This window comes from Micromys minutus (assembly GCF_963924665.1).
Source record: "Micromys minutus genome assembly, chromosome: 8".
NCBI lineage: Eukaryota > Metazoa > Chordata > Mammalia > Rodentia > Muridae > Micromys > Micromys minutus.
In genome coordinates this window covers 13,047,091-13,072,991 of record NC_137977.1, presented here as the reverse complement: position 1 = coordinate 13,072,991, position 25,901 = coordinate 13,047,091, and the positions used below count along the sequence as shown (strand labels likewise).

At 37.5% G+C, this 25,901-nt stretch overlaps 1 protein-coding gene across 2 annotated transcripts in view; it reads right to left on the bottom strand.

The window, feature by feature from the left end:
* Positions 1–25,901, bottom strand: part of KIAA1328 — a 251,252-nt gene that overhangs the window by 207,077 nt on the left and 18,274 nt on the right. For both annotated transcript variants that reach the window (XM_080920366.1, XM_080920367.1), the window contains exon 5: positions 19,094–19,223. In XM_080920366.1, the coding sequence (XP_080776492.1) occupies positions 19,094–19,223 (130 nt within the window). The remainder of the gene's footprint in view (positions 1–19,093; positions 19,224–25,901) is intronic.

Here is a 25,901-nt window from a genome sequence, read left to right as displayed (position 1 = left end):
CATTCTTTCCTAAAAAGATATTGTTAGGATTCTGTAAACCCCACCCCCACATTTGCCTGGCAACAGCCAGGTATACTGTGCCCCACAGTTACCTGGCACTATAAAAGAGGCTGCTTGTCCCCTCCTCTTTCTCTTGCTCTTGCCCTCTTGCTCTCTTCTACCCCCGTTGTCCCCCCTTCCCTCTTCCCTTCCCACCCTCTCTCCATGTGCTCATGGCCAGCCTTTCCTCTTTCCTCTCTCTCTCTGCCCCTGCTACCCTCTTAACTCCCCTCCCCATGCCCTGAATCAACTCTATTCCATACTATACCGTCTTGTGGCTGGTCCCTCACGGGGAAGAGATACCTCAACATGTGTCCGACAGAGGAAACCCCTTCCCCCGCACACCCCACCACAGCTCCATAGAACATAATCCTTCTACTTTATCTTTTCCCTAACATTAGTGCCAAAATCCAAGACATATGTTTTCATTATCCTTTTATAAACACATCAAATAGTCTGGATTCTCAGATTAAAATTAAACTTTTTAAGATTTTATTTGCCATTGGGGTGGGGCAGGAGGGAGCTCCAGACATTGATTTCAGTTGGTCAGGCTTTGTAGTCAAGTGTTTTTATTGTCTCCTTCCCCCACCCTATAGGATATGATGCCTGATGTGCTTACAGCTGCTAATGAGGACTACTTTTCTTTACACTTCTGACTGCCCAATATTATAAATATAACTCAGATTTTGTAATTGTGAGAATTACTAGTTTTAGACTTATTTTAAGAGCTCATATAGGAATTTCAGGGACAAGCTGGGTTATAAATGAGTTACTTGAACTCTAACCATCAAGTAGTTTCTGTACCATTCTTACTCTATTTCTTTCTCACAGTTCCCCAAAGAAAGAAGTCCTTGCAAAAACTTCAGTTGCCTCTTGACCTGTTAAGCTAAATCACATTCCTATCCAAACAGTCCTTGTATGCTGTATCAGTTTTGGGTTATAGCAGTTCTGATTTATTTTTAGCAGGTAATTTGGGCCAAGAACTCTTCTCATTGCTGCTTCTTGCTCTGTCTCGCAAGACTGCCAACCTTGCGTTTTTGCACTGTGCAGAGTCAGCTCCAGCACCGCAGGTCCACTAAATGTCAACAACAGAATACTGCCCTAGTTGTCAGAATACGGGAAAAGAAGATGTGAGACCAACCCAGAAATTTCTAGTGGCTTCAATGACCATCCCCTATCACAAAAGCTCAAACAACTCAAAACAACTGTGTAATTGAATGCTGCTGTTTAACAGTTTTTCAGCCAATTGGCTGACAGCACTCACAAAAGCATCCCCAACTGCAGGAGCCACTGACTGCACACAGAGATAACCAAAACCCCCCTCTGTTTCCTACTCCCCCCTCCTGGCATGTTTCCCACCACCCGACTCACTGTTTCACTCTTAACGCTTTATAAATGCCCCCAGAGGCTAAGATGTCCCACAGCATCAATGGAACAGTTTCTGCCAGAAAGTTTACAACCCAGGTTAAGAGATTAAAGGAACAGACAACACTTTAAAAGCTAACACTGTGACCTGAAGGATTCAAAAGCATGGGAAAAAACCTACATCCCAAGATCAACATTTCAGAAGCAGAACTCTAAATATTCATAAGCCACGAGATTTTTATTAAGACTTATCTCCTCATGCAAGACAACAGAGCTAACCCAGTGAGGTAGACAGCTTTCACAATAAAGCATTCTCAAGAGACAACGAAATTATAACATTTAACCCTAAGTTTTATTTCATAAACATTTATATAGAGACGGGCTCTATATCAAAAAGTGCAGATTTTGGAAACTTCCTGTGCAGTTGGGGAGGACGGCCAAGCATGCCTGATTTGTATATTAAAGCGCGAGCATCTGTCCTCCTGATGATATTCTAGGGAAGCACATTAGCATAAAGTTTAACGATGTCAAATAAGTGGATGTGAAATAGGGACTGCGTAAAGACACTATTTCCAAGGCTGACAGAAACATCACTGTTTAGAAATGCAAATGAAACCATTATGTTCAATAATTATATGAAAATATGAACAGTTCAGCATGTTTTCCAGCCCTGATGGCGGTTAATGGGATGTACGCTTATGTAAATAACTACTATTAAAGCTAATGCTGAAAAAAACTAATAAATTCATACTAAAGCAACTGATTTAGTATGCTTTTAAACCCCAGCAGTGCTCACTTATTAGAAAAGAGTGCGTTATTATGTTTAGAACTCATTACTGCTACGAGTCGCTGCAACTCCATCAATTACCATGCATTAATGAAAATGGGACACATACAAAAAAAAATTATTGCCTCTCAGCAGTTTTCTTTAAAGACAAAATCTAGGGGTATTACCACCATGGGGCCTTCTAGAGAACATATCCACACGATAATCTTTATTGCTAAAACAATAGTCAAAACATTGTCACCCAGGGTATTTTGTTGGGAAGACCAAAAAACCTTTCTACAAAATTCTTAATATTTTACAAGACTGACCATTTCAGCATCAATGAGAGAATTTTAATATTTGAATTACATTTGTAAGACCTTTACTGAATGTATTTTTAACACATGGCTTAGGTTCTTTTAGAGGAAGCCTAAGAAATAAAAATATATGGTGGTAATTTTAACAGTATGAACAATAGATGGCTTCGTTCCAAGACACTGTCTGTTTTAACAGATAAATCCCACTCGTTCTACATTATGTCTCAGTGAATGCTGTGCAACCACAAGATTGGATTTTTAAGAATAAACCACCTTACACTTCATTCTTGGTAACAAGCTGGACTGTCTTATATGTTAAATATTTAACATAAGATAATAAGGAACTGGAAAATTCTCACATTTTTAAATTCTTGGCTTAGCTGGAGCCGAACAGTAAAGAAAACGCTGACAGAGTGAGAATTCAAGAACAGAAATGTCTTTGCTTTCACTCTCCTGCCAACTGTAGTATTGTCTTCTCTTCCTCTAAATGTGATTTAACCAACCACGTTTTTCTAGTAGATAGGAAAACAAAACCTTTCAGAAACTAGTAAATGTAAACTAAAATACAGTTGCTAGACCTCAGACATATTCTTGATTATAAACTGAGGATGTGTTTACTTAAAAATTGCAGCTCTTACATGAATTCAATAGTTTCTATTTTCAGCTCTGTTTATTGATTAGAAGAACTTTTGTTGTAATTAGATTATCACCAGGTGATGCAGAGTGCCAGATTAGGCCATGGTAGTAGTAAAGTGTAAGTTGCTCTCACAAGTCAAAGAACACTCACATGAGAGGTATTACTGACACCAAGCAAGGCAGCCTGTATTACAGTCTAACATGCAACAGCACACAAGACAGAAACTAAGTCTGAGATAAACACATAAGTATATCCGAAAGTACTATGAATAATCAACACCCACTCACAATTTTATAAACAGATAATAAGACAACTGAGGAACAGCAGAAAACTTCGAGAAACAAAAAGGTGGGTACAAAGGATGTTAGCATAGACAGTGTCAAAGTCAAGGATGAATGTTTCCTCCCTATGGTTCAGAGCAAGACAAGAATGTTCTCAGTCATCGCTCCTTAACATGAAACTGGAGCACTGCAATGGAAAAAAAGAGGAGGAAAAAAAGGGAATTATTTTCATTTGCAGATTGTCATGATTCCATATACAAAAATACTAGAAGAATAACAATTTACAAAGGTTAAAAGCTTAACAACAAATATATAGAAATCAGCTGTATTTCTAAATTTAACAATAAAAACATTAAAACAAAATTTAGAACAACCTTTAAAACAGACTGTGCTAACTACAATGTACACATGAAGGCTGAATCTTAGAATGCCAAGATAGAAAAGAGGTGATTCCCTAACTTACAGAATTATCATTCTGGAACACTAGTACCAGATTGTCTTCTACAGAAAATAAACACATCTTGTTTGGATTACTGCTACTGGCATGCTTGTTACGATTGGGATGCTAACCCCAGAGGCTTGCACTCCCCCAGAAACAACTCACAGACTGTATGAAGTCCAAGAAATAAAGAAAACAAAAAAATATACATATATTTACAAAACAAGAAGACTTTGACTATTTCCATGTTGCATTTTGTTTTGCATGTACTTTACGCTCATTGTAACTATTAGGTTTTCAATGCATACTGTCAAGCCTTTGAAAAAATCAAGTACTGACTAAAAAATATATTCACATAGTTTTATGTAAAAATTATTTTAATATCTGAAAAAAAAGTACTGACAAAAATGTATAATTTTAAGCAAAAAATGTTTAAAATCTGTACATTTATCTTTGTTTTGTAAAATAGAGTCGTTTTAAAAAATAAAAAAAAATAATAAAGAAAGCCAGATCCTGACAGAGCCATGCAACCTCACAGTATAAGTTCAACTCCAAGCATTCTGAAGCTCCTTACATCTTTCTGCCTGAGATTTCTTTGTGCTTCATCAGAGAAGTCTATGATGCTGAGACTCCTCAGCTCAATTTCCTAGCCAACTCCTCTTGCCAATAACTTGGGAGGCCTGCTCTTTTCTACAGCGAAACAGAGGAGCAGTGGATCTGGCGGATAGGCTGGAGGTAGTGGAGGAAGGGAAGGCTGCAGTTGAGATGTAGTCTTAAAACTTGTCTCATCGCCACAAAAACTAGAAAGCAAGATTTCTGTTGTTGGTTTTGTTGTTGCTATTGTTTTGTTGTGTTTTAGAAGACAATTTAAAAAAATAAAGTTCAAACAGAAAAGAACATCTACAAAAGAGAGTATTTGCAGGATATTGAATCTTCACACCATTTTACATGTTATGAACTTTATTGAAAATATTTTACAAATAAAACTTTTATAGAGATTAATCATTTACTGGAAAATTTTTATAGTATTTCATTTGGCCATAATTTTTGGTAAATTGTTCAATATTATTGATATATTATATACAAAAAAAATTTAAATTTACAAAGGGTGCTTTATCCAAAGCCATAATGCTAAGATGTAAAGCATATAATACAGGACCTCTTTCCAAAGCACCAGTCTTTTTATTGGGATTAATCATATCTGAGATATCCAGTCCCTAATTTAGTAAGTTTACAAACATATTCTTCACATAATTTTATTTAATGAGGAAAAGCTGCTTTAGCAACATGTTGAATAAGTTTTCTGCCATCTCAAGTGATGCCATGATGTTATCTTCTGACTATTCTTGTAAGCACTACAATTCCTCTAAGTGAATATGGGTGCCACCTTATTAAAATCTTACTGTCTGTAGGCATGAGCCAGTCCTCTGCTCCTTTCAGCCTGGCACACTGACGCCCTGGAACTTTTCAAGTGAGAGACAGGTAAATATGAAAACTTTTTTTCTGCACTTGAACTAATGATGGTTCTCTATGGTCACCATGTCATAGGGTTCCTTTCACGGCCAGTCTCTGGCATGTACGCGTCTTGAGAGGGAAGTTTCTATTTCCAGTCTCAGTGTTGGCAGTGTCTTTTGTTCTCTCTTTTCTTCCTTCCTTCTTCTTCTTCTTTTTTTTTTTTTTTTTTTTTTTTTTTTTTTAAGAAACAATTCTTTAAGTTCTGGAAATTCTGCAGACAACAATAGCTAGTGACTTTATTAGACTGAGACTGACTGAAAGGGCTCCTTCTCTCCTTAGCTCTGCATATGCCTAAGAATCCAGGAGAAATGAGGAGCTCAGCATCCAGGCTTTCTAGACAGACTGAAGAATGCCAAGTCATTTCCAAAGCCATCCAAGCAGGAGAGTCCCCTTGAAGCACTCAGTTCAGATTTCAGACTAACCATGTACAGCTGATAACCTGTGCAAATAGACTAAAATCTGAAAAACCTGTCAATGTGTATTACAAAAGGACAATAAAAGGGAGAAGAGGCATGACAACCTAATCATCATATTTGCAGTGAGACCTAGTTCACATATTCTGCTAACTCTTTATTGCTACATGACCACAGATACCATAACTACATTTAGACTTCGAAAAATTAAAGACCTTTTAAATGCCAAATCGTGGGTATAAGTTTTAAAAAAACCAAAAGTTAGTGTGAATGCCTGTGGCTGAAATGAACACACTGGCATCTGCACTGTGGAGGCCATTCTAAGGCTGATATGTAAAGAGAAGATTATTCTTGATTAAAAACACAGCCACTCATTATATTCCTCAAATCTAAAATCATTACAAACTCTGTTAATACAAAAGGGCTCAGAGGAAGAGGTATTTCAGAATAATCCTTTATGGAAGATAGGCAGCATTAAAGTCTGTTTACACATGCAAGAACTGACTAAACTTTCCTAAGGAATTTTTATATGGCCCTATACAGATTTGATACAACATACTCAGAAGTATCACTATAAAGAGGTATAGAAATATGTATAAAACATATAGCATACAATATACACATACTAAGTTTGGTTTCAAATTCACTTTACTGCATTTATAAGTAAACATATATCAAAAAGAAATGACCATGCTGGCCAAGAGGACCATCTAAACTCTATAGCTAAAGTCCAAGCATAACTATCTGAATTCCAGTTTCTCTCTATAAAGCAAACTTCTCTCTGCAGCTGAATGCTAAGAATTCATATCTAGAGTTTTTCAACCATTACAAGACAGAAAAACCAAGCCTAGAAAGAAAAATAGTGTTTTATTATGAAATGAGTATGCCGTGAATATTAAAAGGACCCCAGACAGTCTGACGGTCTGAATACTGGGGCACAGTTGGCAGGGAATCTTTAGCCTGGCCAGCCAGCCAGAATAAAAGGTCTTGCTAGGATCTGGCAGGCCAGAAAGACCAGAGTGTTACAGCTCTCTGAGGGGAAAAACAAGACACAGCAGGCAGCTAGGCGCCAGAGCTGCAGCCACTGAGCATGGAGTGGCTGCTGTCAAGCCAGAATACCCAGCTCCTTGGACCAGGTTTACATTCAACAACAAATGTTCAGGAGAGAAAATTCTTCCCTGGAATGTTACAGTTAAGTAAGACCCTAAGACACTTTGGTTAAATTAACTTGTGTACTTTATTCCTAGTGCACAGGGACCTTATAAACATTTTTGAGGATCTAAGGGTAGATCTTCCCACTGGCTCAGCCTGAGATGTTAGGGATCCCCTATTTGCATGGGAAAGGACTTCAGGTTTTGTCCAGGCATGACTGACTGTCATGTCCTCCTAGGTATTTTGTCAGGAACTGGTTCAAACTCCTGCCATTTTCAATTACGAGATTTATCAGGGTCTGAACTTGCTACAACCTTACCAGTTCTTCTGTCTGGTGACATGGTCTACTGCCCCACACCAGTCAGTAAGTCAGAGAAGCCCCTAAAAGCAAACCTAGAATTGTATTACTACCTAGCCAGGGCAGTAAAGACACAGAATATGATAGATAGACTACTTTGTAACAAATATGTTAAGGCTCTTTTACCTTATACTGAGGAAACTACCAGAGACCGCAGCACCACTTAATACCATCCTATGTCACTCCTCCTTTCATAGCCAAGGCTTAGAGCTGAGGAACCTTAAGCAACAACTGACTTGCTCCAGTTCTGGACCAGACATCCCAGCCAGTTCAGTTTTCTTATGAGCTGTCTTACAAGTAGCCTTCTGACTGTGCCCTCTATAATGGTGGGAAGGCAAGCACAGGAATCTCACCTCTATAGGATCAGGGTGCACCCATCATTGTGACCTCACTAAATCTTGAGGTCTCCTAGAAACCCTATCTTCAACTACAATCACACCAAAAACAAAACACACTACAGCAATAAAGATAGACCTTACCTCCGAGTAAAGGGCTGGAAAAACGTTTTCCAAACAAATGGAACCAAGAAGGGAGCTGGAGTAGCTCTTCTAATATCTAATAAAATACACTTTCAACCAAAATTAATCAAAAGAGACAGGTAATGACAGACATTTCTTATTCAAAGGAAAAATCTACCAAGATGATATCTTAATTCTGAACAACTATGCCCCAAACACAAGAGGATCCACATTTGTAAAAGAAACATCACTGAAGCTTAAATTGCACATCAAACTCCATACATTAATAGTGACAGATTTCAACACCCATTTTCACCAACTGACAGGTAATCCAGACAAAAATAAAACATAGAAATAATAAAACTAACTGACATCATGAATCAAATGGTCCTAACAGACATCAACAGAATACTTCACCCAAACACAAGGAATATACCGTCTTCTCGACACCTCATGGATTCATCTCTGAAACTGAGCATACTGCCAGGTCACAAAGCAAGTCTCAACAAATGAAAGAAAATAGGAATAATTCTTGTATCTTAACAGACCACCATGGATTAAAGCTGGACTTCAACAACAACAGAAACACCTAAAGAACACTTATGGAAACCAAACAACTCCATATTCAACGATCCCTGCATCAGGGAAGAAATAAAAAAATTAAAGACTTTTAATAATAATGAAAGCACAACATACCCACATTTCACTTATGGTACAAAATGAAAGCAGTGCTAAGAGGGAAGTTCATAGCACTAAGTGCCTCCATAAAGAAATTAGAAAGTTCTCATACCAGCAATGTAAAACCACACCTGAAAGCTCTAGGGGGAAAAAAAGGACCAAGCACACCAAAGAAGAGATGAAGGCAGGAAATAATCAAAGCCAAGCTGAAATCAAGTAGTTAAAAACAAAGAAACCAATTCAAAGAACCAATGAAACAAGAGCTGGTTCTTTGAAAAAATCAACAAGGTAGACAAACCTTTAGTCAAACTAACCAAAGGACAGAGAATAAAGTATCCAAATTAAAAAATAAAATCAGATATGAAAAGGAAGACACTGAGAAAATTCAAAGAATAATTAGGTCTTACTTGAAAAGCCTGTACTCCACTAATAGGAAAATCTTAATGAAATGGACAATTTTCCAGACAGATGCCACTTATCAAAGATAAATCAAGATCAGGTAAACTATTTAAACACTACTATAACTACTAAAGAAATAGAAGCAGTCATTAAAAGTCCCTCAACCAAAAAAAGCCCAGGGACAGATGGTTTAAGTTCAGAATTATACAACTTTCAAAAAGATAATACCAATACTTCTCAAACTATAAAATAGAAACAGAAGGAGCACTGCCAAACTGTGAAGCCACAGTCACCCTAATACCAACACAAAACAAAGACTCAACAAAGAAAGAGATCTTCAGATCAATTTATCTTATAAAAATTGATGTAAAAATACTCGATAAAATACTTGCAAACCAATTCCAGGAATACATTAAAGACATCATCCATTGAGATCAAATAGGCTTCATGCAGGGCTGCTTCATTATATCAAAATCCATCAATGTAAGCAACATGTAAACAAACTTAAGGGGGAAAAAAAACATGATTATATCATTAGATGCTGAAAATGTCTTTGTTAAAAATCCAACACCCCTCATGTTAAAGGTATTAGAGAAATCAGAGATACAGGCCATATACCTAAACATAATTCAAGTGATATACAGCAAAGCAACAGACAACATCAAACTAATCAGGAACTAGACAGGCTGCCCACTCTCTCCCTATCGAAGTTCTAGCCAGAGTAACAAGGAAAGTAAAGGAAATCAAGGAGATAGAAACTGGAAAAGAAGACGTCAAAGTATCATTATTTGCAGATGATATGATAGTACACATACCTTCCCTTCCCCCCCAATTCTACCAGATCACTGCTACAGCTGAAAAATAGCTTCAAAACAGTGGTTGGACACAAAACTAAATGAAATAACCTAAAATAAACTTAAAAAAATACTAAATAAAAACTTCCTTTATACAATGGTAAGCTGGCTGAGAAAGAAATTAGGGAAACAATACCCTTTATAATAGCCATGAATAACTTACAGAAAATATTTTGGTGTAACTCTAATCAAGCAACTGAAAAAATTGTATGACAAGAACTTCAAGTCTCTCAAAAAATAAATTGAAGATATCAGAAGATGAAAAGATCTGCCAGTTCATGAATTGGCAGGATTAACAATGAAAATGGCCATCTTACCAAAAGCAATCTATAGATTTTTCAATGCAATCCACATTAAAACTCTACCATAATTTTTATAGACCTTGAAAGTGCAATTCTCAATTTCATATGGTAAAACAAAAAACACAAGATAGCTAAAACAACCCTGAACAATAAAAGAACTTTGGGTGGAATCACCATCTCTGACCTCAAGCTGGACTGCAGAGCAATCGGGATAAAACTACAAGGTACTGGAACAGAAACATATACATTGATCAATAGAATGGAATTGAAGACCCAGAAATAAACCCTCATACCTATGGACACTTGATTTTTGATAAAAACGCCAAAACCATACACTGGACAAAAGAAAGTTCCTTCAAGAAATGGTGCTGGTATAACTTGATGTCTACACAAAGAATAAAAGTAGATCCATATTTATCATCCTGCATGAAACTTAAGTCAAAGTTAATCAAGGACCTCAACATAAAACCAGAATCACTAAATCTCATAGAAGAGAATGTGGGTAATATCCTTGAGCGCATTGGTACAGGAGACAATTTCCGAACAGAACAGCAAAGGTTCAGACTCTGAGAAAACAACTAATAAACGGCACCTCATGAAACTGCAAAGTTTTTGTAAGGCAAAGGACCCTGTCAATAGAATAGAACAGCAGTCTAAAGATTGGGAAAGGAACTTTACCAACCCTACATCTGACAGAGGGCTAATATCCAAAACTTACAAAGAACGTAAGAAGCTAGTCACCAATTAAATACTAGTTTACATAGCTGTACAGAGAATTCTCAAGAGAGTACTCTTCAATGGCCCAGAAGCACTTATATGTTCAAAGTCCTTAATCATCAGGGAAATACAAATCAAAACCACTCAGGTTTCATCTTACACCCATCGAATGGCTAAGATCAAAAAAGCAAGAGACAGCACCTGCTGGTGAGGATGTGGAGCAGGGGAAACATTTCTTCATTGCTAGTATAGTACAAACTTGTACAACCACTTTGGAAATCCAATTGGTGGTTTCTCAGAAAACTAGAAATAGTTTTCCTTCAAGACCCATCTGTATCACTCCTGGGCATATACCCAACTTCCTTATTCCACAATGTTCATAGCAGTTTTATTTGTAATAGCCAGAAACTTGAAAAACCTAGATGTTTCCCAACTGAAGAATGGATAAAAAAAATAATGTTGTACATCTACACAATGGAATATTATTCAGTAATTTAAAACAAAGACATCATGAATTTTTCAGGCAAATGGATAGAACTTGAGAATATTATACTGAATAAGGCAACCTAGGCCCAAAAGAATATACTTGGTATGTATTCACTTATTAGTGGATATTAACCATAAAATCTAGGTACTACGCTATATTCCACAGACCCAAAGAAGATAAGAAAAGCACGGTGAGGATGCTTGAATCTTACTCAGAAGGGCAAATAAATACTGAGCCACGAAGGCAGCATACAGTAGCTAGGCGGAGACACCCCTCCCCCTGCACACACACACACACACACACACACACATACACACACACACACACACACACACACACACACACAAATAGCAGAGAACTGCAGGGTGTGTCCTCAGTGGGAGAAGATACACCTAACCCTTGAGGCCCCAGGGAGTGGGAAGGTCTGGTGTCAGCAGGGGGTGGGAGAGCAACATCCTTTTGGGGACAGGGTGGAAAAGGAATGGAATAAGGAATTGTGAGGGGTGGGATACAGGGTGGGGGTAGGCAACAGCTGGACTGTAAAAAAAGTAATTAAAAACAAAAGTGAAGCAAGAACCATTCCAAGTGTACCAGGGTTATCTAAAGAATAGGAAGACACACAAATTAGGGCAGACAGCACACTAGAAATTGTTTCACATCCAAATACTGTAAATACAACTTATTGAGGATGATCTTTTAAAGATGGCTTGAAAAAAAACGTCAAAGGACCAATGCCAAAGAAATTAAAAGAAAATTGTGATAACTGAGGAAAATCAGTCCTAGGGAAAGTGTCCGTAGGAAGCACATAAGGAGCCACCAAAAGGAAGGTCATATGTCATTTGACACTAGTAATCAGGACCCATGTGTAGCTTGGCAAATAATCAATAGGCTGAGGTAGTCAAAGATTGCCTGGATTAGAGAATAAGACCTGTCTGGGAAAGCTCAGCTAGATATGGTCTCAATGTAGTTTTTAAAATGAGCTATGGATAGAGCTCAGTGGTCTAGCATTGTCTAGTACATTTGAAGCTGGGTTCAATCTCTAGTAATGAAAAGTAATCCATCTGACCTTTTAAATCATATTAAGCTATAGAAGGGTATCAAAAGACAAGTGATGTAATAAAACTAGTTTTTAAGAAAAGTTAGTATGGCAATAGTGATGAACCAGTCTCAAAGAACAGTTAGGACCATAGAGACATACATAAGAATCCTACAGTCCTGCAGGAATGCTCTGAGTGAGGGATCCTGAAAAGGACAATGGGTTCAGAATATGTCACTGGGGGGCGGGGGGGGGGGGAGATGGGAAGAACTGAAGAGAGAAGCCAAAACACAAAAATCTGTACAACATGACTTCCCTTCTCTACTCCTAAACATAAACATGAGTTAAAAAGCCCCAGGTACACAACACTATAGATACATATTATCTATGTCTATAAAGTTATGCTTCATTATAAAGCAGTAGGCATGACAGGGGCTTACTGCTATTGTGCCCCTCAGGGCTGAAAGACTTTAGCACAATGAAGAGAGTGGGCATTAGGGTCAGAGAGCACTTTTGCCTCCTTCACATGTTACTCCACTTATTTCTCTGGGCCAGGAGAATAAAAGCATCTGCTCACCTAACTCCTCAGGTTGTCACAAAGATGACAAAGTATGAGAAAGTGCTCTGTTCATGACAGGAACATAAAAAAGTAATGTGTTTTACTGACAGAAGTACTAAAAAGAACAGAAGCTAACACAGTGTTATCTTGATGCTTCAAAACCAGGAAAACTTACATATTTGCTTCCTTTAATACCCATGTCTGTACATTTCATCCAGGCAGACTATTGGCATCCCCAGCACTCATGTGGTTTTAGAGGTTTGCCTATCACCTCCTCTGTCACTTTTAATATTCTCACTGCAGCTCTATTTACATTTAATTTGTTCTTTCTAAGCTGTGGTGGGATTAAATGTACAGATACAAAGCACTGAATTTATTACCCATATGGCAGCCTCAAAAACTCTCTCATAAGTGCGTGCACACATGTCAACAGGGTAGTTGAGGAGTACATTTTTATTATTTCCTAGGTTAGTTCCAGAAAAAAAAAAGTATACAGGTAGCTTGCTGTAACATACTAACTTATCCTATACAGGCTCAACTGAGACTAAATGAAATATGCCAGATAAATTAATATAATTCTTTTATTTTATACAAATAATTGGTATCAATTTCCTTCACTTTGTACTTAGCATTTGTAGCTAAATACTTTAAGAAAATAATCTTATTTTTCTATTTGTGTTGGGGATTGACTATAAAACCTTGTATAAACAGGTAAGTATTCTGTCTACTGAACTATATTAGCCTAAGAAATAATCTTCCACATGGTTAACAGCTAAGAGAACAAAAGTAACAACCAGTAACAATCAGTGTTTCCCTTGAAACAGGACTGTCTCCTTATAACATTAAAAGGAAGAATTATTCTGTCTGTTAATTCTGATATATAATGACTTTCTATGACAGTATATAATAACATTATGGCACCAAACCTACCAAATCAACACAGCATCATGCAGCAACCAAACTGGCCTCAGGCACTGCCTCACCTAGGGATCCACCCCATATGCAGCCACCAAACTCAAGCACTATTGCTGATGCCAAGAAGTGCTTACTGGCAGAAGTCAGATATGAATGTTCCTACTGAGGCTCTGCCAGAGTCATACAGACATAGTTAAGGATGCTTGCAGCTAGTCATTGGACTGAACACTGGGACCCCAATGAAAGAGCTAGAGAAAGGGTTGAAGGAGCTGAAAGGGTTTGCAACCCCATGGGAAGAAGAACATTATCAAACAACCAAACCCTCCAGAGCTCCCATGGACTAAAACACCAACCACTGAGCACACGTGGAGAAACCCATGGCTCCAGGTACATATGTAGCAGAGGACAGCATTGTCTGGAATCAATGGGAGAAGAGGCATTTGGCCCAGTGAAGACTCGTTTTTTCAGTGAAGGGGAAAGCCAAGGCTCTGAGGTGGAGGGGGTGGTTGGGAGAGGGAGCAAATTCATGGAACCAAGAGGAGAGGGAGGAAGGATGGGAATGGGGGAAAAGGATATAACATTTGAAATGTAAATACAGAGAATATCCGATTAAAAAAATGGCCTTGGACAACACAGTCCCTAAAGCAATTTTTTTAAATAGCAAAAATTTTTATAAAGATTCATTTTATTTCATTTATTTTATTTATTCATTATCATTCATTTATTCATTTATTTATGTATATATGTATGTAGGTTTGTTGGCATGTGTATGAAGGCAGGACACATAGAAGTCAGAATAGGATGTGGGTGCTCTTAGCTACTCAAATAACTAAGAATAAGTGATAGCGAGTCCTTGGCTATGTACCAACAGCTACTATTCCCAGTTCAGGGTTCACAGTGGAGGAGGGGTGGGCAAAATATAAAAACAGAAGGATGAATGGGAATGTTCTAAAATGTCATTCCTTGAGCCTGACGTGGCTGCTGCACAGATGAATTCATAGGAGCAGTGGTTATCCACACAAAACCTGCATAAGTGAAAGTCAGTTAAAAACCTCACAGAGAAGGAAGAACTCCACCACGGAGGTGCAAGGAGCTCCCAAGTCCCTACTCCTAAGGTTAATGCAGCTGCAGACTGCTGGAGGAAGAGGTAGCTGCTTTTCTTCAGAGGATGACCAGTGGTGTCTATGTCTCCGTGGATGATCACACAGCCATGCAAACATAGGCAGCACTCAGCAGAATCAACATGTCATACACACACACAAACACACACACACACTCATTGGGAGAGTGAAGACTACCATTCAGTAACTGTCTTTTGTAGTCAATACAAAACAGGAGTGTTTTTATTATAACATGCAATGTGCTTCAATCTCTTTCTCCACACTTCAGTGATGCTACCAGATACCAGACTAATCTTTCCCTCTATAAGCTTTGAGTCATTCTCTAGAAATACGAGTTCAAATATTAATTAACTTCAAAAAATACACCTATTACAACTTATAATATTCCAATGCCTGCATGCTTCAGAATTAGAGGTGTTGGGCAAATTATTCTTCAGTGCCAGAGTCTCTCCTTTTACACAAAGGCAGGCAAATGTTCCACAAGGTTCAAGAGACCATGTGGTACTGAAAATGGCACTTACAGCATAGTATTTCCTTGTTCAAAGACTAAAAAATATCAATAATTTTTATGTTTTAATAAACTAGTTTTCTATTTAAGAACTATGCCATGCCCTATCACTATGCAAACATGTAAAATAGCTTCCTTTTCCTTTAGGACACTACTCTGTATAGTTACTAGATCTTAAAAAAAAAAAACAAATTTAGTATAATGTACCTTTAAAATGTCTGAAACTATAATTCATTGTTTTAATGCCTCACATAGAAATAAACTTTAAATGAACTGAGATTATCTGACTCAATGTAGATGAGCCTGAACCATTCATGTGTGATAGGTAAATGTATCTGTAGTTAAAATTATATTGTTTTAAATTACAAGCTCATTTTATGTTTTGAAGTTTTATGGAGTTTTATGTACCGTAAAATCATCTGCATTAACCTCTGACAGGTTTATTCTCTTAAGGAGATTTGCACCTGTGCAATAGACTTGTAACAAAAATTCTGAGTATCATTGTATCATTTCTTTCTCCCTTTTGACAATAAACTTCTATAAACATGACCTATCATTTGTGATTTTAAAATGCCTTAAAGGGATTATATCAACTAATCCATCTTAATTGTTGACAATACCAGCATTTACTTCCATCTTCATTCACAACTCAAAGTAAATGTGTATACCAACTCCCTGCTTACTGTACATGAAGCAGACCCATGAGGCAGTCTCATGTATGACCTCATGACTTCATGTATGTCCTTTTCTTCTTTAGGAGGCCAGATAATGAATATTTTAGGCTAAGTGAATTCCAAGGTCTTTGTTGCAACTGCTTATGGAACCTAGAGCACAAAAGTCAAACCCAATGCATAAGAGACACGACTAGATTTGGTTGCTACCATACTGGATTTGGCCCACAGAAGTAATGTTGGGTCTTGAGCTAAGTCTTAGGAAAAACACTAAATACTATGCTGTCTTAACACTTTCTTTCCAAAAGAAACCATTCCGGAGCATAATGAGCATATACAGCTTCAGCACTGAAAAACATCGTTCTGCACACAGTACAAATGTCACCATTGCCCATTAAAATTATATGCTACCTTCTTCTGGGAAGCTACAAAAGTTTCTAAGTATAATACTAACAAACATGAACTTGATGTAGCTGTCCAACCTTTCAAATGTTCTAATACCTATCTCTCTTACCCTCTTTTCCTTAACTTACCCTGATGCCATTAGATGCTCTACAATATTTTTGTCCCAGGAAGATCAAAATATCAACTCTTCTATTCATGTAAAAGTGAGTTCTATGTTCCCTGATTTTGTATTAGAGTTGGAAGCTAGCTTCAGTCTCCTTCTCCCTCACTGTTTGCTAACTCTCCAAGTCAGACAAGCTGCTCACTTACCTGTTCCTCCTCCTTTACTGATAGCAAAACCACAGAATACCAATAATATCATAAAAGACTATCAGGTGAGGAAATGACAGGATACACAGAGAAAGGTTTTTTTTTCCTTTTCTTTTTAAATGGAGAGAACCTCTGTTCCCTTTTCTTCCTACCCTACCTCAAATGTCCTTTGAATCAGAGTAGTCGTTAGAAGTTAGAACTGTAACTCAGCCAACACTGACAACTTTAAACCCCCAAATCATGACAAAGGTCATTTCTTTCCAGTTCTTATGTGAAAAACACACCCTTAAATAAAATTCTCATTCGACTTCTAAACTATTATTTTTCTAATGTACTAGCTAGCCAAAGTGCATTGTAAATTTTCTCTGAAAGCAAAGCAGCAGAACACGGTCTCTACATTCTGAGAACAATGAAGCTAAAAGGAGCCAGAAGAGGCCCAAGATGCCTATCCAGACACTGTAGTGGAGGAATAGTCAGAGGGACAGAGTCAGACAGAAAGAGAGGCAGAGACAGACAGAAAGAAAAACAAAACAACCAAAAAAAAAAAAAAAAAAAGACACAAAGAGTCAGAAAGAAACAGAGTCAGAGAGGGAGAGAATAGAAAGAAGCTAATTAAATGTAAATACAGAGACTATTCAAAGAAAAAAAAAACAGAAAGAGGCTATTTTTTTTTTTTTTTTACTATTTTGGAGTTAATAATCCTTATAATCTGCAATCAAAAGTAAAAATTGGAACTGTATTAATTTTCTATCATGTGCTTCCACTATTTGAAATACAGAAGTTCAGAACCCATTTTTGAAAATTACAGTTTTGTGATTTTAAGCTAGTTTATCATTATGATCAGATTTTTCTAATATTAAAAAAATACATGAATATTATCAATGCAAAACCATGTCTGTTACTTGAAGGATCTTAGAGATAAGACCCACCAAGTTAGTAATGTACTGCCAATGAGGACAAAGGTTCTTTAAGCATTCACACACTAGTTTTGCTGGTAGTTCCATTATACTCTTCCATCTATGTCATATATGGTTATTTTAATTCATATATCCTTCGGAGTAAAAACGTTTAAATTTAAATATTGTTCTATAGGGCCTACAGAAATGATTCAGCAATTAGGAGTATGCAAAAACTCTCGTAATTAAGGTCTACGTCCACCATGACTTGGATAGCCTCTGGGAGCAGCTCAACATGGAGGACTCCCTTCATTGGAAAGGCTTCTTCTCTGACCTTGTCTGAGGAATTCTAAGCCCCCACATATGCCTCTACCTGAGGAATGTCATATCACGTAGCCTCAGTTAGATTATAACATCAATTTCCTTTCTCATGATAAGAACCAATTTAGCCAGCACCAGAGATTCCTAATGTGTTTTCAGATGATAATGAGGCATTTTTTGGTATCTTAAGCCCTCAACCAATTCCCTGTGCCCATCCTGGATGTTCCCTACCTTCAGTCCTCCAAAATTTTGTAGCCTTGAATCACACTAAGTAAAGTTTATCTTCCTCTTGATAGCTGGTCCAAGTATGGTCATTCACAATATGTACTCACAGGGCTTCCAACACCCCCATCCCCTCTCACACCCTCACACCCCATTTCTTTCTGCTCCCACTGCCCTTCTCTTTCAGAGGCAGTCTGCACCATTTGGGAAGGCTTAAAAAGACCTGTAACTCCAGCTCCAAAGGATCCTCTCTGTCTTCCATGGGCCCTACCCTCACACAAAGCCCCACTGCAGATGCACAGGATTTAAACAGAAAGTAAATCTTAAAAAATGTTTTTACTTTATTTTCACACAAACAATGCACTTTGTACATGTACACATTCCCATGCACATGCAAACACACACACACACACACACACACACACACACACACACCTTTCTAACTCTAAATTACAAAGCTTTCTGCTCTATGACATTGTTGGTTTTACAATAATGTAAGCATTTATCAACTACAACACCTACATATTCTGTAAGCTGGTATTGTAACTTATAGATTTTTCTCTTTCATTCTAGTGTTTATAACAGAGCAGAATACCTTTGAACTGTTTAAGTTTTACCTTGAAAGAAATCTAAATATGAGGCGGTTAAGATTCCATTACAGTAGTGGGATAGGATTTAATAAAGACCCAACATCTTATGGTAATGCCTAGATTTTTTTTATCATCTGTTTTAGTTGACAAATCAGCATAGTAACTAATAGCAGCAGAGAAGCTAGGTGGACTTATGAAGTACAAAGGAAGCAATACCACACGCTACTAAATGTCTTTCTTACTGCCTAGAAATGACAGCACATGCAGATGTATTCTGTTACAGAGTATAACAAACATTTCTCTGGATTTCAGTTTCTTCATATAAGACTCCAGTCTACTAAACATAAAATAAAAAAAAAAAACTTTCAAAAGGATATCTTCCCTTTCTTTGATGATCAGTTCATTCTGTTCTTCCAACTGCCGGATCTTCTTCTCAAAGGACTCCTGCTCAGTTTTCAGTCGTTCCTCTGTCACCTCCTTTTCTTCACTTACTCTAAAAAGGAAGAAGAAAAGAAGAAGAAGAAGAGGAGGAGGAGGAGGAGGAAGAGGAAGAGAGAGGAAGAGGAGGAGGAGGAGGAGGAGGAGGAGGAGGAGAAGAAGAAGAAGAAGAAAGAGAAGTCCATCAGAATGAAGCCATATGCCTACAGCAGCAGCTCATAAAGCTACACAGTTCCACAAAGGCACACAGGACTCTGAGGGAAGGTCTATGGCTTTAGTTTACTCTCTCATAAAACATTTCCTCAACTTTGCTCCAAATTTTAAAAGACATGTACACAAAAACATTTGGAATCGTAGTCTTCAAATTTTGGTTGAAGCAATGTCAGGGCACAAAGTAACAATAAAAGATCTCAGCCTCCATCTCATGTAGAGTAGACAGTGGGTCAGTCAACAAAGTGATAATTTAGTGAAGGGAACAGCTAGACTGGCATCATATGGATGGAAACTCTGCTAAGAAGTGGATGCCCAGTGCTGGTTTATTAATTCTTAGGAAGAAAAACCAATAGCTTATACATAAAAAATTTACCACCATCATCCATTACTGACTCTTCAGATGACTTCCCCAAAACGTCCATAAACTCCCCTCTTACTGAACATGAGAAGACACTTAAAGCTGATGCTTTCTAGCAATGGTGCCAGAAGAAATGAATTCCTCTTGAAATCTTATATTTTACTTTTAAATATTATTGTATAGTTTAAATTCCTCTGTAAGATAGTCTTATGTTTTAATATCAAAAGCTCTCTGTGGTGGTTTGAACAAGAATGGCCCCACAGGTTTATGTATTTGAATGCTTAGTCATCAGGGAATGGCACTATCTAAGAAGGATTAGAGATGTGGCATCACTGGAGTAGGTGTGGCCTGACTGGAGGAAGTGTATCACTGAGAGTGGGCTTTGAGGTTTCAAAAGCCCACACCACGTCAAGTGCCCTTCTCTCTGCCTGTGGATCGGGATGTAGCTCTCAGCTACTGCTTCATGCTTCCACTGCGATGATAATGGACTAAACCTCTGAAACTGTAAGCAAGCTCTCAATTAAATGTTTTCTCTTCTAATAGTTTCCTTGGGGAAACAGAACAGTGGATCTGGAGAGCAGAAAAAACTGTGAGGAGTAGAGGTACAGAAAAGTGTGGTCAGGAGATTATAGATACATAATAAAAATTAAAATTAAAAAAAATTATAAAAAGATTTAGAAAAACTAAACAATCCACAGAACTCAAGAAGGTTAACAAGCCAAAGGGCCCAAGTGAGGACGTCTTAATCTTATTTGGGAGGGAGAAGAGAGTAATCATGGAGGGCCGAGCGAGGGAGGAATCTGGGTGGGAGAGGGGACAGGAAGGAGAAGGGAACATGATCAGGTATTGGGGGTAATAGGAGTGCAGCCCTGAGGACCAGCAGAAAGAATTGAAACAGGCAACCTTAGGAGATAGGAGGTGGGGAAACCCTCTATAATGTACCAGAGACCTGGGAGATGAGAGACGCTCAGGACTCAGAGGGAGGGACCTTAGATAAAATACTCAACAGTAGGAAGAGAGAACTTGAACAGTCCACCTCTAGCAGAAAAAAAGAACATCAAGTGGAGGGATGGGGTTGTCTGTTATCCCACAGTCAAAAACTCTGGTCCAGAATTGTCCCTGTCTAAAAGAACTACAGGGGCTAAAGGAGAAAAGGACTGAGGGAAAGGAGTCCCGTAACTAGCCCAATTTAGGTTCCAACTCAAGAGGAGGCTCCAAGGCCTGACACTATTACTGATGCCATGGTGTGATTACAGACAGGAGCCTAGCATGGAGGCCATTCAACAGGCCCAACAAGCAGCTGAAAGAGCCAGAGCAGATACTTATACCCAACTAATAGACAGAAGCCAGGGACCCCTGTGGTTGAATTAGGGAAAGGCTAGAAGAAGCTGAGGAGGAGAACGATCCTATAGGAGGACCAGAGGTCTCAGCTAGTCTGGACCCCAGAGATCTCTCAGACACTGAACAACCAACCAGGCAGTATATACCAGCTGATATAAAGTCCAAACACATACACAGCAGAGGATTGCCTGGTCTGGCCTCAGTGAGAGAAGAAGCATGTAACACTTAAGGCCCCAGGGAGAGGGGAGGTCTGGTAGGGTTGGGGTGGGGGGTGGGTGGTGAAGAAATCCTTTTGGAGATGGGGGAGATAGGATGAGAAACTGTTGAAGGGTGGACTGGGAAGGGGCATAATGACTGAACTGTAAAAAATATAATAATAATAATAATAATAATAATAATAATAATAATAATAATAATAATAAACAACTGCCATGGTCATGTCACAGTGATGAAAACATCCTTTCACCATCACATGTATTAATATTTTAATATAACTAATATTTTCTAGAGAAATATATGGTTTGACTACAATGAGCAGGGACTCAGGTAGATGATTTATACCATCCTATCTCTTCATTTTCATCCTCAGCCCAATCACAACTTGCTTACATGTCAACTCCAATTCTTGGTTCAGATTCAGAATCCCACAAGACCCTTCATTACATCTTTACAGGTTATCTTCTCCCTCGCTACAATTTAATAGGAACCTCCAATTCCCTGGGAGCCCAACTCTTGGTGTGGATAGGATCCCCTTCGCTCTTTCCTGAAGCCATTCTCAGCACTTTTATCTAGCCCACATCTATACCTCTATGCCACCCACTGACTTGAAGTAGTGCTCTCTATCAGGCAACAGACAGTCACTACACTTTCCTAAGATCAAGAGAAAGCAAGAAAAAACAAGGAAAGGAATACCTATCCATCAAAGACAAGAACAGATATCAACCCTGTGCTGGCTAGTATTATGAAAACTTGACTAGAGTTATCTGAAAGAAGGAAACCTCAAATGAAACAAATGCTTCCATAAGATCCAGCTACAGGGCATTTTCTTTATTAGTGATTGATGCCAGAGAGCTCAGTCCATTGTGGGTGATACCTTCCCTGATCTACTGTAAGAAGGTCCTGGGGTCCTACAAGAAAGTAGGCTGAGCAAGCTATGATGAACAAGTCAACAAGCATCACTCCTCCATGGCTTCTAAATCACCTTCTGCTTTCAAGTTCCTCCTTTGTTTGAGTTCCTGTCCCAACTTTCTTCAATTAGGAACAATAATGTGGAAGTATAAGCCAAATAAACCCTCTCCTCCTCAGGTTGCTTTTGTTGTATTGTTTCATCTTAAGAGTAATACTAACTAAGCCAAATACTTGGTAACACCTCAGTCATCCTAATCCCAGTTGCCTATATACTAATGCAAAAATATAAGCATCAACAAGCAAGACCATATACATGCCTCTACCAGAACGAAGCCAGTCACTCTACTACAGTAGTCCCAGAGAAATGCAATATAGCTGAAGCACAAGACAAGAACGTTCAAACTGGAATTATGAATAAGTTCAAGAACCATAAAGAAGATATTAATAAACCCTGTAATGAAGTCTATGGAAACAAAACCAGACAGTGGAATGAAATGATGAAAACAGTAAAACAGGAAGGTAGAAATAGAATCACTAAAGAAATCTCTAACAGAGACTAAACTGAAAATCAAAACGTAGGAAAGTCAAACAAAAACCTCAGAGACAAGCCACACCAACAAATAGAGTGCAAGACAATAAAGAGAGAATCTCAGCCATGGAAGATAAGGTAGAAGAAATGGTCATCTCAATCAAACAAAATAATCTAGGCAGATTATGCAGGAAATCTGGGGCACAATGTAAAGACTCAATCCACAAATAACAGGAATAGAGGAAGGAGAGAAAACCCATGTTATAGGTACAGAAAATATTTTTTAAAAAAATCAGAAATTTCTTTAACATAAAGAGGGGCTTGCTTATCAATGTATACAGAACATCAATGTATATAGAAAGTATTTAAAACATCAAATAGACTAGACCATAAAAAAATTCCCATAATACATAATAATCAAAACATTAAACATGCAAAACAGAAAAAGATATTAAAAGCTGTAAGGGAAAAACAAGTAACTTATAAAGGCAGACCTGTTAGAATAACACATGACTTCTCAATGGAGACTAAAAGCTTGAAGAGTCTGAGAGATGTTCTACAAAGTTTAAGAGACCACAGCTGCCAGCCCAGAGCACTGTACCCAGCAAAATTTTCAATTACAATAAGAAAAAAAGACATTCTACAATAAAACTGAACAGCAATTTGTATGTTTAATATGTATACAAATACAGCACTACTGAAGGCACTAGAGGGAAAATGTTAAGGTAAAAAGTTTAACCACACCCAGAAAACAAGAACAGACAAACAATTCAGGTGAGAGGCATGCAACATAACACAATAATGGAAATGAACAAACACTGCTCTTTGATAATTCTCACTATAAAGGGTCTCAATTCACCAATAAAAGACTAGATTCAAAAACAGGATCCATCCTTCTGCTGTATCTAAGAAACACACCTTACCATCAAGAATAGACATCACCTCAGAGTAAAAGATGAAAATACATATTCAAGTAGATTGACCCAAGAAGGAGGCAAAAGTAATCAGTTATCTGATCCCAAGTGGCCAGCCTTAAACAAATATACATACAATCAACAGTAAATGAGTCCATATGTCTGTATATATGTATGTATATATTTGTGTATATATATGCACATATATACAACATTATGTATAACATTAATAAAGAAAAAATATGAACTTGAGAATGAATGGGGGATATAGGAAAAGTTAAAAGGTAGAATGATGAAAACACAGTATGCCTATATGAAATTTTCAAAAAAATTAAAGAAGCACAAAGACAGATACACATTATGGAAAGAAAAAATTATATTTATTCATGGTTGTCATATTTATGTAGACCTTTAAAAAATCTAAAAAAAAATACAAGCCCTGTACAATAAATAAGACTTTTTGCTCACTGTAAAAAAAAAGAAAAAAAAAGCCAAGCACTGAAAAAAAAATTTTGTATTGATTGATATTTTCTACAACATTCTTTTCTTTCTGTTAAACTCTCTAAAATGTTTTTCTAAAGTCTTGGACAACCAGGGGACTATTGCCTGCAAATTTTTCACTGCCTTATTTACCATGTGGAAAGAGTTTGGTTAAATTCTGTGTAGTAGAAACACTGTGCTTCTCCTTTAGATGTTTTGTGTACTATTGTTTTTTCTAGGAAACCCCATTGTGGTTTTTATTGTTTCTATGTGCCTTTTTACCAATAAAAGACGGTCTATGAAAAAAAAAAAAAAAAAGAGTAACTGACTGAAAAACTGGGAGTTTTTAGGACTTTCTCAGCTATACAGTGAGTTTCAGGCCAGTGTGAGCTACAAGACCTCATCTATGATATAACAAATATGAAACTTTATATGCACATCTGTAAGAGAAACTTACAGGAAAGACAATTGTTAAAGCCAATCTACCATAATGAAAAATCTCAGTAACCTAGTACTAAAAGAACTATTCCTCCACTCCAATAAATAACCTTATAAATTCTTTATACTGATCCATCTATAAGGATGATCTAAAAGAACAATTTATTTCTGTCCTTGTTCTTCTAGAACAAAGCAAGACTGTCAACTACAACTCTCTCTGTTGAAACCTGACTGGAGGTTAATGGAAGAAAAGAAAATACATACAGAACAGACAGAAACAAAGTTTTTTAAATGCAGGTGACATTATTTTATAAGAAACATTAAGAGATCGACATTAAATACACTGAAATGTATTTTTTAAATGTTACCATGATAAATTCAGTCTTTAAATATAACCCAGTGATCCCTCTACCCTGGTACTCATGTTTTATTGTTATTATCAGGACTAAATCAGAAACGCCACAAAGAGACACCGATTTCTGTTCTGCTTACTGTTGTTAATTTTTACTGAAGCCAGGGACCAAGTACATGCTGAAGGTATTAGCTTGCTTCCTCTTGATACTTGTAGTAAACTGCCAGGAGAGAAAGGTTAACTTAACAAAGACCATTACATTATAATGATGAAGACTTTAGTAAACTCAAAGATTGTCAGCCTTTACACACACACACACACACACACACACACACACACACACACACTCACATGCACACACACTGGGGGAGGCAGGAAGGAAGGATGCAGAAAGAGAGGGAGAAAAAGAGGAAGGAAAAAAAGGAAGGGATGGACTTTTTTAAAAAACTTCTTCTGGGTGTATTTTAAATGCTGAATACCACCATGTAAAACATGTTTTATAGATAAAAGCAAAGTTTAAACTTTTGTTGAAGCTTTAGAAAAATTAAACTTTTTAATCCCAATATAAACAAAAAGATATGTTAAGAGATTAATGTTTGGGCTCAAAATATCTTCAAACAGCAAAGTCTCCAAGAAATGTATCAGTATTTTAAACTGACATATCTTGTTATAATACATTGGGCACCCAGAGAGAACACAGATTTTAAATGTGCTAATCAACTGTTTTAAATTCCTCATCAGCTTGTTCAGCAGCATGTGCATCTTAACTGCATCTGCTTCTGTCACTGCCTCTCATCTTTCTGCTTTCTCCTGTGTATCATAGTTTACTGATGCCTGAATATCTTGGGTACCTCAGCAAACAAGATGAATATATTCCAATAGGTAGAACTAAGTAGACCCTTCCTTGGTTCAGATTCTATCGATTTTATTAATAGTCTGCCTCAAGATCTACTGTTATTCTTTTGGTCCTCAGTGCACCA